Here is a 16028-nt window from a genome sequence, read left to right as displayed (position 1 = left end):
AAGTAGGCTATATATTATATTAGTAAGTCCTTATAAATAATAGGTAATAGCTTATAACTCTGCTATTTACTTCTCTATATAAACTTAAAATAATAAATTACTATTTAGCTAGATACCTAGCTAGTATATTACTACCTTAAGGTACTTCTTAAAATTACTATTATATATTGCTGGTATAGTCCTAAGCTTGCTTTAAGAGAACTATATAACTTTAGTCTTTTTAAGGTTAAAAGATACTTTATTTATAGCGCCTTAGTAAACTATTTCTTTAATAAAATATAATACTATAGCAGCTATTTCCTTAACTATATTACTAATATAAAGGATAGCTATATTAACTATATAACTAAACCAGCCTTAAAGGTTACTTAATTAGTAAATAGGCTTTATATATAATAAAAAGAAAATTAATAATACTAGCAATCCCTAAAAAAGACTATATTAAAAAAGAAAAAGTAAGGTAATTATATCTTAATCCCTAATATAAGTAAATTAATTATTTATAAAGGATCTAACTTATTAGGCAAGATATTAAGGCTAGCCTTATTTTTAAAATTCGGAAATTAGTTTATTATATAAAATAGTATTAAATATACCTTAAATATCTATTATGACTAATATAGCTACCTTCTTATAAGTAAATACCTCCTTAATATTATACATTAAGGCAGCTATAAAGTTTATTATAGCCCTCTTTAAAAGTACGTTAGCTTATTATAGGTAAAGGACTTTATAATAAATATATACTTATATAAGACAGTATATAACTAACTATTCTAGTCCCTTACTAAGATAGGAAAGTAAAGAGATAAGTTACTAGGCTTATAGGGTTATTAGATTTCTATATTTAAGTTTAGTAATTATAACTACCTTAGCTACTTAAAAAGGCTTTAAGTAATAACCTATGACTAAGTACCTCTTAAAGAGGTAGTAAATATATATTTTAATAATATATTATATTATTATAAAAAGCTTAATTATAATATTATTCACCCCTAGTAATATATTTCTAATATAAAGAGTTATATCTTATACTTCTTTTAAGGAAATTTTATATAAATATAGGATTATTTTATAAAGGCTAACCTTAATTTAAGGATCTTAAATATTATCCTTAGTTATTTAATACTTTAAAGTTACTTATTAAAATATATTAGCCTTATTAAGCTAGGTTTTATAAATTATATTATTTACTTAAAGTAAAGGTAATTAAAAGGCTCTTAGTAATTTTAGCTATTAAATAGCCTTAAAAATAAAATTACTATTTAAAAAGCTATTAATTAAATTCTATTAATAGTGCCTTTTAGTATAGTAAATTATATAATAAAAATCTTACTTAGCTATTTAAACCTTTTAGTTAAATCTAAGAGGGTATAGCCTTCTAATTACTTAATACTTAGTAATAGCAAAGGCATACTCTTTAGTCTATTATAAAGTATTATATACCCCCTTCCTTATAGGCCGGCCTACTGCCTTTATTACTAACTATAAAAAGCTTATTAATATAAATACTAGCTTATCTAATTCTAATAGGCTTAAGGTAATAATAAGAATTACTATTAATTCCTACTGTATACTTTTAATAAAGTACTTAAGCTTATTATTTATTATTACTTAGATTTTACTTAAATATATTAAGGCTAGCTTAATATTTAAAAGCATTAGGCTAAGGGTAAAATAATTAAAGCTAGTAGTAAGTAGTCCTTAATATTAGCTTTAATAAGAGGTATATTTAAAAAGATAAGGTTAATAGGTTTATAATAATATTTAAGGTATTTAATAGGCCAAGGCCATTTTCTAATACCTAGGAGGTAATTATATAGCTATAGTTTATAATTAGGCCTAATTACTATATATAATATCTAGTATTAAAGGTACCTACTATAAGGTAGTAATTAGGAATTAGTTATTATAATAAAGTATTTAATATATCCTATTTATTATTTTAATAATAAATGTTATTTATTATTATATTATTAACTATAAGCTATAAGATATTATAGCTTTAATATAATTAATTCTAATATATTAAAAGTATAAAGTCTTAGTAGATATATATTATAACTCTAGGTTAAGTAAAATTATTATTTTAAGTTTTAACTAAGAAGTAAGTATTATATATAAGATAGGTTTTTATAAGGTAGTAGGAGTTTGCTATTATTATCTATAGTTCTTAGAGAAGTATAATATTATATTATTTATAGTCTACTAATATAAAGGCATAGTTATAGACTAGGGGAACCTTACTAATATTAACTTAAAAGTCCTTAAAAGTCTTTTTCTTATATCTTTATACTTACAGGCGCCTACTTATGCCTATAATTATAAAGACATATAATTAGGATAATATAGCACTTCCTTAGGGACGTAGGTCTTAGGTACTTAGGTTCCTCCTCTGCCTTAGGGGTAGTAGCTACTATAATATAAGATAGCGCTCTTAATATAGCTAGACTAAGAGCCTAAGGGCTTAATCTTTTTAAGGACCTGGCGCTATCCTACTATAGGCTATCTTACTATAAGTTAGGTATATATTATTATACTTTTATATTATACTAGTAAAATATTATAATTCTTATAACTTAAATATAATCCCTTTATTTTTTAATTAGTTAGTAGAAAATGCTATATACCTTTTTTAAATATACTAAGCAATTAGTAAAATTAGTATAATATAAGCTAAGGTAGTTAATATATTACTTAAGGGTAATATAGTCCTTAGAGTTATAGCTAGTAGCCTTGTTATAGCGTTTATATAGGGGGAGTTAATAGTAAGTATATAATAGGTAGTAATTTAAATATATATTATACTGCCTTAGTTAATCAGTTTTCTTAATAAGCCTTACTAGTTAGCTATTAAAGAGGTATTAGTATTTCTTAACTAGCTTTAAAAAGAATTTAATTAAGGTTTTTATTAAAAGGTTATTAGGTTAATGCTATACAGGCTATATACTAATAGGTTTTTGCCTTATTTAAGTTTCTATTTCTTTATCTATAGCTATATTACTATCTGCTTTATTACTATAGAGGTCGGTTAGCTTATAAGGGTAATCTAAGACTAGGTAGGTAAACCAGTCCTGCCTAGTCTCTACAGCGGCGGCCCCTAAGTCAGGTGCCTATTTAGTCTATCTCTACATAAGGAGGTCGCAAGTAGTTATATCAGTAGTAAGGACGGCCTATCTAGACCTGACTTAGAGTATGCGCGGGATCTTATGTAGATCTACTCTGAGTTTCCGGGATATATAGGCCCTAGTTGGAGCTTCGGCATCTAGACAGATAAAGACATAGAGGTCTACTTAGAGTGGGGCGCCTGTAGTCGGTTGTCCCTGGCGATGAGGGGGCTGTTGTTATTAACGTTATTGTTAACGGTGTCGGGGTTGGTGGGTAAGGGCGTTGTTTGCAGCCGGGGGCGAGGCCGCGATGGCGCTATCTCTTTGAGCGGCACAAGGCCTCAAACATGTCACGACAGGGGGCAGGCGCCAATCAAAATGGCCGTGACGATCGGTACCTTCGACCACGCCTATGTTTGCGTGTGATAGAAGTACTAACAGTTAGCATTATTATAAATCGCTATATTACATACTTTATAGCCATATCGGGTCCTTACCCTTTATTTATTTCCTAATATCGGCTATAAATAGCCTTCTTTTTTTTTTCTTTTTTTTAAGGGTTAAGGCTGCCCTTACTAGTAACCTTTATAAGCTAGGTAGGGGGAATATTTACCTCTATAAATATAATTAATATCTCTTTATAAGTAATTTTGCTATACTTCTATATTATTATTATCTTCTTCCTTCCCTATATAACCTCTCTTCCTTATATAACTATTAGATATATATTTATTAAAAATAGTATTATAAATAGCCTCTTTTTAAGCTTAAAGTATATTATAAGGCTTTTAATAAGGCTATTAGGTCTTCTTTTATAAAATAAAGCTATTTATAAGTATAACTTTAAGGAGGAAAGACTAAAGTAATGCCTATTAAGGACTATACTAGAATTAATATTAATATATTATATAAGACCTTATTTAATTACTATAGTTTATATAATTTATTTTAATATTATATTAAGCAGTAATAGTAAGAATAAGGATTATTTTAAAGCTATTACTATTAAAGACCTACTGCAGGCATTATGCCTCTGCCTTTATGCCTCTTTTAGCAGGTAACTTCCTCTTTATTAATATATGCTTATAAGGGGCTTTGCTATATATAGTTAAAAGGAAGAGTATTATAGAGCTATCTTTCTAAGTAATTTAAAGGACTTAAGGATAATAAAAAGAGATAAATTAGTAAGGGAAATATATATAAAGTTATTTATACCTTTTTCTTATATATTAGGATTAAATATACCTTATTATATATTAAAGGTATACTATTAAGAAGCTTCCTAGTCTTTTTTATATATTTTAATTTAGTAATAATGCTATAGTTAGGGCATGCTATGCCTATAGCCTTTTATTTAAGCTGCTAAAGAAGGCAGAAGAGCTGCAGTAATAAAAAGAAGTTATTTATAAAGATATAATATATCTGCATTAATAGCCTTTTTAATAAGTAAACTATAATATTCTATATATTGCTAAGGGGGACCTCGGTTTATAGCTTTCCTTTCTTATTATATAGCTTTAGTATAAATAGCTTAATTATTATAGCTATATATAGTAATAACTTTATATATTAAAGTTATTATAAAAAAAAGCCTTATTATATAATAACCTAGACTTTAAAGCCCTTTAATATAGGCTTTCCCTTAATAAGTATTATCTCTTTTAATCTACCTATAAATAAGACTATATACTTATTTATAATTAAATTAATTTCTAAAAGATAAATCTTAATAAATACCTTTTATATATAATTAAATTACTTTTTAGCTACTTAAAAGGTCTTTAGAAAATTACTTTTATCTCTTATATTAAGCTTAATATAGTTAAAAGTATAGAAATACTATATAATTAGCTTAAACTTCTATAATAATATAAACTTAATAATTAAATAAAGAAGGTATTAATCTCCTAGGCTAAGGGCCTTTTAATAGTCCTTAAGGGATATTTCCTTATAAATTCTTAAGTAAATAAGGACCTTAAGCTATATATAAGCTATTATAATAGAGATGCCTTCTTACTTAAAAATATAAGACTATTTAAAAAGGGGGGTATTTTAGCTATTAATAATGGCATTTTTAAGTAAGTAAGTAACCTAGCTATTAATATATTTAATTTATAACTATATAAGGGAAATAGGTATAAAAAGCTAGAATAATTTAAGTAATTCCTTAGGCAGAGGGTTAATCCTAAAATTATAATATTCTAGGTTAAAAGGTTAAAAATTATCGCTGCAGCCCTCTTTAGGCAGAAGGTTAGGCACGCCAGTAAGGTTATTAGCTACTGCCTTTAAAGGCAGGGTATAAAAGCTGTTATTATCTATATAATCTTATATCTTTTAAGAGCTTATTATTTTATTTAAGACTTATTAGGGTTAATTTATATAAGGATTTTAATAATTTTAGTAGTATTAATTAAAGAAGCTATCTGATAGGAACTTTATATACCCTGCAGGTACCTGCAAAATTAGTCAGTAAAGTGGGGCTAGTGACATGTTTGAGGCCTTGTGCCGCTCAAAGAGATAGGTAGTCCCCTCAGAATTGAGCCCCTGGGGTCCCCCTCTTAGGCTGCTCACCTCCACTTTGCTCCGATCTCATCGTATCCAGCCAAGCTCTTTTGCCAGCGCCTTACAAGGCTATCCCTCTACGTGGAATCATTACTAATCCTCCTATATACCTTCCTTTTCCGGCCTGGACGTATACCGCTCCATATACAACTTTGGCATGGAATTTCTAGACCGACTGGGGGTTACTTGAGCTATTACTCTTCTCTTCATCTCTTGGAAGTGGATACTCATCGGCATAGTAGGTACTTGGTTCCGTAACCGGGGTCCCGAGTTGTACCGAATCCTTGTCTGACGGAACCTTATACCTTGATATTCATAAACCCTGAGCTATTTTATATGCCGCGCGCCTTACCTCACCTGTTCACTTTGAGACTTCATGATCACTGCCAGACTTCAAGTAGGTTTCTAGTGCAGAATTCTTTTCTCCTTTCATCTGTTGCGTAGAACGACTTCAATCTATGAGAAAGCTTGCTGTCTTGTGTCTGTTGGCAAGGAGCTCGAGTATTCTCTTCACCCAATGAACAACTGATTGGTGTTGCATGATAAAGTGCTACCAGACATAGGCTCATTTGAAAAGACGGCCAGGGAAGGTTAATTGACATTAGCTAACGGTGTGGGTTCGTCGGAAACTCATAGTCCTAATTCTTTAACTCAAATCGTGTCTTGACTTCCAAATAAAGAGGAATGTCAGCACGATGTTGAATGAGACATAGCTGGGTTCTTGTTGGCGGTATCACCGGTTGAAAGCGTGGCGTCTCGGATAACCCAACGGAATCAGATTCGATTCGTCGTCGGACTCGTCGCTGTCATCATTTGAGGATATGCCAAACTCGCGATTGATCCTTCAGCGTTCAGAAAAATAATTATGAAATCTATTCATTCCCTGATTCAAGGACTAAATCTCTCTCTAACTTGTGGCGTCTTGCTATCCCATCGGTCATAATCCTCCACTCTAAACTCAAAAATACCACTCCCCGGACGCTCCTCTACTGCTCGTATTCTCCTTTTTCCATCCTCATTCAGGTCGAGATCTATGCCCTTCGTCGTTTTGGCAATTGACGAGAAGGTCATCTCGCGGAGCTCGTTCACTCCATCCTGCCACATAACTATAAGTCCATATACTACACCCACCACTCCGACAATAAACGACGCCCCATACACCCCTATAAGGACCTGATGATTGTACAAGAAGTAACTGCCTGTGCGCATACGAATACATGGGTAATTCGTATTGGGCCCACCTGGACCCCTGCCTGAGAGCTCGTTGGGGTGTGAAGCCCATGCCACAGCAAGAAGCAACGGGTCTGAGAGAAGAGATATAAGCAAATCTTCATAGAGCTTTTGCACTGCGTTCTCAAACTCGGGAACTGGTAAAGTCTCGGGACGGGCGACCAGCTTTGAAGTTGTGATTTCTGAATGTGCAATTGGTCCTGGTAGCTGAATGGATCCTTGGAGAAGATCGCGGAGTTTCTTGCCTAGGGAGTGATACGCTGCTATTTTGCGGTAGTATTGCCAGTCCTCGGGGAAGACGTAGTTCTCCACGGGCTCGGCGAGTATGGGGTCGAGAGTTCCATCATTGGCAGACTCGTTAACGTATGTTGTGTTGATAACCTTTTGAATATAGTCTCGATTACTAACTTCGTATGATTGGCGGCCACCTGTATAATTCAGATTGACGGTATAGTTAGTTTCCCAATGCTCACAAGCAGTAATAACAGGTGTATAATCTTCATTCCAGCCCTCCATGCTGCGGTTCTTCGCATGCTTGGCGTCTATATCATCCACCTCAACATAACCCATCCAGAGTACTGGCTCTGTCCTGAGGGCACCTAGGTTCTTCGGGAACGGAGGCTTTTGCACTGGTTTGTTGTTCTCGTCGACTGTAATCTGACTAGTCTTGTATTCACCCAAGTCTGAAATGCTGTAAAAGCTGGCGTTTCCGGCGGGTATCATAACCGTTAGGTTGAAGGGAGTAGTGTAATTTTTGAAGCTGCTCATTGTCGAGTTGGCACCTTGGGCGAGCTGCTCGCACTTGTACCCAGGCCCTAGAAAGTGGATGGTCGTAGAGCAGTCCCATCCTTCTCCACAGATCTCCATAGCTACGTCGTCTCTCTGAATCGGCTGACCTCCAGCCAAGACCCTGGAAGCGATGGAATCCAGCGGTGGAGCAGCCTTGAGCCAGTAATCGAAATGATAAGGGGACTTCCTGTCTGCCATCACCTCGTTAAACATCGAGATGGAGATTCCGCGCATGGTCTCATTCGCAGCTCGTTTATCATCGTCCCAGCTTTTCTTAGCGTCATTGCTAAAGTTGAGTGTTCTGACAGATGTGCAGTTTGACTGTTCGCCTCTCGTGTCAGTTACCACGTTGAGTGTTGCCGAAGTAAAGATGACCACGATAGGTGATAGCCAAATGTATATGGCAAGGATCATAGCAAAGGACGACTTCTTCCACGCCTCTCTATTAAAGAGCTCAAATGCATTGTGAGCCGCGCCGAAAAGAGAGTCAATAGCATGGACTGTATAGCTTTTTCTGCTAACAGCTCTCCAGGCGACTTGCTGGTGAGCTGCTAATACAGCAACCACTAAGCTAGCTTTTGCAGTAAAGGCTAGGAATTGACCCAGTCGGAGCCACCATTGCTGGTTTGTAGCTATGCGATTGTGGAGGTGAGTATAGAGAATATGATGACCGATGGCCGCTGCAGCCCCAAAAACGAGGCATACCACCATGCACCACTTATTTCTCACAAGCCTCAACCACGATGGGTCTTTTGGAGGTTGCGTTCGTATACTGGGCTGGTAGACACCCAATCCAGCGGACAAGTTATGTGCTCGATCAGCGGCTAGCAAGTCCACCTGGCTGTGTTCTCCGCCGCCCGAGGCAAACGAGTCGTGCAAATTAGGGCTGAGTGGATCATACGGATGAGTACTAAATTGTAAGCCAATTCGAGGAGAATCAACTTCAGACCGGGGCGACAGGTATGAGCGCTCTCTGCCGAAGGTGGTACTGGCAGGTGATGGGGCAATGTTGGGCTGGTCTTCGAGGTGAGTAAGACCGATGCTCTGGTATTCCTGGGATGATCCAGAGGGAGATATAGGTGCAGCTCGCCTCATCTTGTCCATAGGAACTAACAGCCAGGACTGAGGGATCTGCCGCAAAATGAAAGCGTAAGATCAATGGATGAAACGCAGAAGGGGTATTGAATGGCTGTGAATGCTCAATGACTTTTAATCTGAACATGTGTTAAACACCTAACTAGCACCAGCCCTGCCTTGAGACATTGGAGTGCTAGCTATGATCTTTTTCTTCTGATTTCCAATGAACAGAGAGAAATCAGGCTCTGGTTCTGAGGCTGAAAAAAGGGCTGAGCGTTGACAGATTTCCGGCCCCCAATGCAACTTTACGTAATGCACATATTAAGTGTAGCAAAAAATCCCGCAATACATATATCGATAGAGTCTGATTAAATAATTTTTAACCACTTAGTATGTTAAACTTAGAATTCAGGTTAAGATTTGTCTTATACTTTACAACTTTTAAATAACTTCGGGCATCGCTCCCCCAACCTTCTCTGGCTTGAAGATCGAGAATGTTTAACTGCCTCCAAGATTCAGAGAACAAAGCGCAGGATGGGCCGCGCGTTGTAAGACTGGGGCAGTGCTGACTGAATTGGGCCTTGGCGTAAGCTGTGAGGATGCAGTAATCTCCAATTTTGTCTAACCGATATAGACCCTGGCGACCAGTGAGTAGATTTGGTCAGGAATGGCATAGCTGCTTTCTCCACGGGAAAAGAGGTAAGAGATAACTTGGAGTTGCATGAGCCACCCACCTTTCATCATCATACCCAGTCTGCAAGCAACCCTTAAAGCAAGGGCCAAAGAACCTTGCACCCACCATAATTCTGCTGGATCGTCGATATAAGTTCCTTACCGTTAAAAGCTTGCTTCACGAAACAATTGTAACCTTGAACTTGGTCCAGAGTTAAGTCACAAATGCAAGTTTGTCTTTGTGGTCTTGTTATGGCCCGTTTTTTGACCAGGGATTTGTCGTAATCCTGCCGCGGCGGCTTGACTGATTCATTGAGAAGTCGAAGCGCACATCATATACCGTCCAGTCATCCACTACCGACCTTGCCCCCTCTCCATCTCATATCGAGCGATATCAGTACAGAAGCACGAAAAATCTTTGACCGACTTCTTTCAATATTGCTTTGGAAGGAAAGGTCATAGCAATCACTGGAGGTGCCCAGGGCATTGGGTTAGCAACTGCACGACTTGTTGCAAGCAGAGGTGCCAGTGTTAGTATTTTCGATAGCAATCCAGTGACACTCGAAGCAGTAGAGGAGGAATTCAGCACAAACAAATGGCCCATTCACACATTTACGGCAGATATTCGACAAGCTGACAAGGTCGATGCTTGGATCGAGAGTGTTTTTGAAGAGGTTTGGCCGCCTCGATAGCGCCGTTAATGCCGCGGGAACCGTTGGAAAGTTTCATGGCCAGAAGCCAATAGCGCTTTTCGATGATGATGATTGGAACCTCGTTATGGGTATCAACGTCAACGTTGCGAGACCTTCCACCCGGTGCCTTTCGACCACTTATGGATTGTCCTGACAGATGGCTAAATGGAATGATGCACTCTCTCCGTGCCGAGCTCCGGCATATGCAGCCTGGAGGAAGCATCGTCAACATCGCTTCCAACCTAGGCTCAAAGGGTGCTCCAGGTTACGCCCCATACGCAACCTCTAAGCACGCTGTTATGGGACTGACCATGAGTGCCGCCCATGATTATTGATCTCAGGGTATAAGGATTAACGTCGTGTCTCCCGGTGGCACTCAAGGGCCATTGATGAGAAGTGTGGTTGGTGATAACCCTCCTCCGCCTCTCTCGGTCTTGGGAAAGTATGGACAGCCTGAAGAGGTCGCTTTCCAGATAGCCTGGCTTCTTGGACCTGAGAGCACTCATAGTTCTGGAAGTGTTTTCCGCGTTGACGGTGGAGAGTTTTGTTGATCATATTGGATGTATGTCTGCTTAATAAGAACGTTTAAATGTACTGAAACGTAGCTATTGTTTCAAGTGGATCTGAGGTGTTTCCAAGTTGCAGGGCAGGGAAATGTCCCTACGGAATCGGTAGATTGGCCACTAAATAACATCTCATGGGACTCTCTATCTCGACAGGCGGATTTCATTTCCAGATTTCTGGTAATCTTCAGTTCTTGGTCTAGCCCGTTTTTCCAATTGTTTAAGTTACAGTCACCAATAGGGAGTTGAACCTCAACCGAGGCTGACTAGGCCCGTAAACCCTCGAATCAGCGGCTTCCATTGACTGCATATCCATGTCTCTGGGCCCTCTCTATAACGATCAACACCTCCCTTCTCTAGTAAACAAACCGATGCAGCTACTGTACCTAAAATAATGGGTCGATGCAGGTCCGCAAATTAATCCGGCAACCAGCTCGTGGCGAGTTTGCTCAAAATTCGAGTCGTAGCGGTCAAACACAACAAGCCTCCGACCTCGTTAATTATCAATCATCCTCTCCTGCCCGTCATGCTGAGCAGCACGGTCCTCAGCTTGCTATCTCTAGCAGCCTTATGGTTCGACCCTGCCACCACGGAAAAGAAGACCGAGTCCGGCTGCGATGCACTCAAGCATGCCTTTCCTGACAAGACCTTTTACCCAAAGGACGCAGTCTACGAGTATGAGTCGCAAGATTTCTGGTCCAACAATGAGATCCTAGACCCAGCTTGCGTCTTCCGCCCTACCAGCGCAAAGCACGTTGCTGAGGCAGCCAAGTTGATGGGTGCCGGTCATACATCCTTTGGTCTACGTGGAGGCGGACATATGGCCATCGCAGGCGCCAACAATATCGATGGAGGTCCGCTTTTCGTCATGTCCAATATGACAACCCTTGAGTTGGCCAAAGACAAAGAGTCGGTTTGGGTTGGACCTGGCTTGGATTGGGGTCAAGTTTATCGCTATCTAGCGCAGCACAAGCTCGCAGTTGCTGGTGGTCGTCTTTCTGCAGTCGGTGTACCAGGTCTGCTTCTGGCGGGAGGTATCAACTTCCATGGGAACCAACGAGGATGGGCAGCGGATAATGTGCTCGAATATGAGCTTGTGCTCTCCAGCGGCAAGATCATATCAGTCACTTCAAAGTCACATCCGGATCTCTTTTGGGCTCTCAAGGGCGGATCTAACAACTTTGGCATTGTCACCAAGTTCAAGCTCGCCACGTTCCCATCGGATCAGATTTACGCTGGTATCTACAGTGTCGCTGATATACCTGGGTTCTTGAAGGTGCGAGGCAATATGAATGAATCACTTGATCAGGACTGACAGAAACGCAGGCTGTGGCAAATTTCTCTGCCTTCAATACTGACCCCCTCGCACACATTGTTCCTCAGGTGATTGCAGTTGATGAGGAGACGACTATTGGCGGTGCAATTCTCTTCTACGACAGCGATTCAGATCCGGAACCTGAGTGCTTCAGGCCATTCTTCGACCTTCCCGCTATTTCTAACACGTTTGAGACGAAGACTCTTGCCGAGTTTTCGGATGAGACTGGCCAGCTCGTGACTCCGAAGATCAACGACCAGTTCATCGCCGGTACCACTACGGGTAAAACATATGAGGAGCTACTCGAGGGAATACAGCTTGTGAACGATGGCTTCCTCAACGCTCTTCCCGACTTGTACAAGGTCCTCCCCGCCAAGGACCGTGTGCTCATTTCTGTTGACTGGCAGCCTGTGGGATCTCTCTGGACAAAGGCTTCTAAGAAGTACAACCCTGGGGGTAATGCCCTGGGCTTGGATATCGTGAAAAAGGGCACATACATCGCTTGGGCAGAGGTTGTTGAGTGGAGTGGCGATGAGCATAATAATGCCGTATTCAAGTGGATTGAGGACACGACGTGGGCAATTGCTAATGCCACGCAGAAGGCTGGCCTATATGATCCTTTCACCTACATGGGAGACGCAGCCGGGTTCCAGAACATTTATGATGGCTATGGGAAGGAGAATAAGCAGAAGCTGCTTCAGATCTCTCGCAAGTATGATCCTTCTCGGATCTTTCAAAAGTATTGGCCAGGTGGCTTTAAGATTGGACAGTAGACTCGATATCCATTAGCGTACCCATAGGGGATTAATGTCGAGAGCTGTATTTACATATGATGGGCAACATCTAAAAGAAGGATGTCATTCCTGAAGTAACTAAAGCAAAGACTAAGAAAAAGTATCTACTGATATAACTAATTGATTGGGACAGGATGATCTGAGTTCTTCCATTGATCTTAGCATCAATGAAAGCCTTGCCGGCTCCATTTGCAGTGATAGATTCTCCAGTGCTGACAGAGTACTGCTGGCCGGGAACCAACCGCTCGAAGCCAAGTTTAAAGACGCCTGCCTCTTTTCCGTTGTAGATAACAAGGTCAAGCTTCTTTCCATCCTCGCTGTCAGCTTTGGCGACGAGTACTTCTGGGAAAGGCGCATCCTCAAGGATCGGGCCACTCAGTGCTTCCTTAGAAGGTCCGTGGGGGGTAGCGTTGGCCAAGTCGCGCTGCTTGACAAGACGAGCCATCAGGGCAATCACCTGAGTAGTTGTTGAAAGGCCCTTGTTGCGAAGGGAGCCTGTCTTGGTGGCTTCGACGGGGAAGTAGACGTTGTCAGGCTGCTCGAGTGCCTCCTTGCGAACCTTCTCGTCACCGAACTCAGCAGCTATAGCGGCGATGAAAGCTCGGAGAGGACCCTCGCCGGCGCGGTAGTTACCGGGGTCCACCTTATTGGCGCCCTTCAGGTCTCTGACTACCAGCTTGCCTTTTCCGCCATACTTGATAAACTCCTTTCGGATCATGGCCCAGTTGCGGTGAGCAAGGTGAGGGAGGTATGCGGTGAGGAGCATGGCGTTGATGCAGTCGGTACGGGTTCCGCAGAGACCAGGAGGCTAGATACCTTTAGTCAGCTGGCTGGACTGACAACGATATTATGATGAGGGATCTACTTACAGTGAGACCTGTGAATTCACTACGGATGGGGAGGATGCGTCCGTCACACTCAGTAAATTCCTCTTCAAGAGAGCGTTCAAATCGGTTCCTGAGCTTCTCTCCGCAGTCGCGGCCGAGGATGCGACAAGAAATGACTAGTCCAGCCATACCGGTGAGACTAAACGATTCATCAGCATATACGTCTTGGGATTTGTTAACGGGTATGAGTACGTCGAGTTGTTTCTAGCATCTGCCAGAATTGGGTGTCCTTTCGTGGTGCTTAACACGACAAACTCACCTCATGAGCTTTGCTCCACTGTGGCCCGTAGCGGTCAGTCAACGAAGGTCGTGGATCTTGCGTCATTCTAATTAATGTTTCACAGACTGTAAGGCGTTGTTTATTGTGTCGTCTATCGGATCTATAAAAGCAGATGCCCATGTTTACCAGGTTGCTACAACGGTAGAAGTCGGAGCATGTCTGGAGCAGCTTATTATGTTGGATCGATCTCCGTCCCGGGAACTGTTTAACTGTCATAGATATGAGGACTTCCTAACTGACGGCACTAACGCATCTATAAGTGACTCAGAACTGAAGAAAGCAGAGAGTCATGTTCAGCCTTCGGACGTGTTGAATATGCAGTTTACTTCTGGTGAGACATTTACCATCAATCAGTGCGTCGTATTGTTTACCTTGAAGGTTCTGACAGTTCTTGAGGTACCACCGGCCTGCCGAAAGTCTCCATGCTTATACATAAGTAAGATTCCATCTCTCTAAAACCGTCTTCATTCTACTGACAATCTATTCTAGCAACTTGCTTAACGATGGAAAATACGTGGGGCGCGCCATAAGACTCACCCAAGATGATATCGTATGCTGTCCACCGCCACTATTCCATTGCTTTGGCCTAGTGATGGGCTTCCTTGCTTCCTTCACACACGGGAGCACTATTGTGTTTCCTTCTGATAGGTTCAAAGCAAGGCAAACTCTCGATGCAGTCGAGGCACAAAAGGCTACGGCACTGCTAGGTGTCCCCACAATGTTCATATCAGAGCTGGAGCAGATGGAATCACAGCCTCAGAGGATCACAACAGTGCGCACTGGCCTTGTTGCTGGCTCGCCTGTGTCACCCTGTTTGATGGATGAATTGAGGGCCAAGATGAATATCCAGGGTATGCTTATTGCATATGGGATGACTGAAACAAGCCCCGTGGCCTTCATCACGTCATTGGGTGATAGGATGCTTACCAGTCTCGGTCGTGTTCTTCCCCATACCGCAGCAAAGATTGTCGACACGGGAGGAAACATTTTTGCCATCGGCGAGCGCGGAGAGATCTGCACTACCGAGTTTGCCTTACAAAAGGGATACTATAGAGACGATATCAAGACACAGGAAGCCATGAGACTGGATGAGAATGGCGTATCGTGGATGCATACTGGGGAGGAGGGTTACCTGGACGAAGAAGGTTACGGTTTCATCACTGGCCGCATCAAAGATCTGATCATTCGAGGTGGTGAGAATCTATCTCCAAGCGAGAGTGAAAACCAGCTGCTACGTCACCCAGCTATAAGAGACGCTTGCGTGGTGGCAGTGAAGGATAAGATTCACGGCGAAGTAGTCGCAGCCTTTTTACAGGCGTGTTCACATGAGAAGAAACCATCAGATAAAAATATCAGGGATTGGGTTTTACAGGACCTGAGCCCCGTCAAGGTGCCGGTATTTATCTTCTGGCTTGGTCACGATGGCGTGGATGTTGAGTTGCCCAAGACAGGAAGTGGAAAGTATCAGAAGCATATCATTCACGATATTGTGAATCATTTAGCAGAGACAAGAGGCAGGACAAAATAGGTGTTTAGTAGTAATTTAATTTATACTAGTTCTTTATATTATTAGCTTAAATAATAGCTTTAGCATTATACTTTTATATATTAATATTAATATTAATTAGTTTATAAGTTTATTTATTTTTATTTTTACTTATCTTAAACTTATTATATTTATTATAATACTTAATATAGTAATTATTAATAAATACTTAGTATTATTTATAAGGGTATTGGATTAGCCACTCGGAGGCGAGAGGTCTCTGACCTCTCGCACTATTGTTCTTCCGATCCGACCTCCTGAGCTTACCTCGGATTGCAGAGCCCAGCAAGGAAGCTCTGCAAGTTGAAGTCTAGCAATATAATCGAACCTACCTATTATCTTGAGGTCACCCTGACTGAACCATCCTTTTACATATTTTAATTATTATTATAGTTATATCTTACTTATATTATAAAATTTCTTATATAAATTTAATTATTAAGGTATTAATTAAAAAGGATTCTACTAACTACTAGAGCTAAATATAGAAACGCTAGGGCCCCACAAGTTTTCA

At 40.1% G+C, this 16028-nt stretch overlaps 4 protein-coding genes across 4 annotated transcripts; 3 read left to right on the top strand and 1 right to left on the bottom strand.

Annotated features, from left to right (window-relative positions):
* Window positions 1–6523: 6523 nt before the first annotated feature.
* On the bottom strand, window positions 6524–9031 carry BKA55DRAFT_586613 (uncharacterized protein). Its single transcript, XM_046194585.1, has one exon. It carries the CDS (start codon window positions 8790–8792, stop codon window positions 6558–6560), a length of 2235 nt encoding a protein of 744 aa, XP_046041213.1. The 5' UTR covers window positions 8793–9031; the 3' UTR covers window positions 6524–6557.
* A 228-nt stretch (window positions 9032–9259) lies between these two features.
* On the top strand, window positions 9260–10824 carry BKA55DRAFT_720762 (3-oxoacyl-reductase; the record flags this gene model as incomplete). Its single annotated transcript, XM_046201003.1, has 5 exons — window positions 9260–9313; window positions 9893–10078; window positions 10110–10252; window positions 10287–10425; window positions 10471–10824. 5 exons carry the CDS (start codon window positions 9260–9262, stop codon window positions 10678–10680), a joined length of 732 nt encoding a protein of 243 aa, XP_046041212.1. The 3' UTR covers window positions 10681–10824.
* A 394-nt stretch (window positions 10825–11218) lies between these two features.
* On the top strand, window positions 11219–12780 carry BKA55DRAFT_530053 (uncharacterized protein; the record flags this gene model as incomplete). Its single annotated transcript, XM_046189118.1, has 2 exons — window positions 11219–11968; window positions 12019–12780. The coding sequence occupies 2 exons, from the start codon at window positions 11219–11221 to the stop codon at window positions 12778–12780; spliced, it is 1512 nt and encodes a 503-aa protein (XP_046041211.1).
* A 188-nt stretch (window positions 12781–12968) lies between these two features.
* BKA55DRAFT_600215 (4-coumarate-CoA ligase) lies at window positions 12969–15496 on the top strand (the record flags this gene model as incomplete). Its single annotated transcript, XM_046196495.1, has 7 exons — window positions 12969–13010; window positions 13463–13579; window positions 13624–13722; window positions 13809–13980; window positions 14033–14299; window positions 14365–14404; window positions 14458–15496. The coding sequence occupies 7 exons, from the start codon at window positions 12969–12971 to the stop codon at window positions 15494–15496; spliced, it is 1776 nt and encodes a 591-aa protein (XP_046041210.1).
* Between the last annotated feature and the right edge of the window lie 532 nt (window positions 15497–16028).

Source organism: Fusarium redolens, assembly GCF_020744475.1.
Source record: "Fusarium redolens strain MPI-CAGE-AT-0023 chromosome Unknown BKA55scaffold_35, whole genome shotgun sequence".
In the NCBI taxonomy this organism is placed as follows: domain Eukaryota; kingdom Fungi; phylum Ascomycota; class Sordariomycetes; order Hypocreales; family Nectriaceae; genus Fusarium; species Fusarium redolens.
The sequence above is the reverse complement of the archived record's forward strand: the minus strand, read 5'-3'. Positions and strand labels throughout refer to the sequence as shown.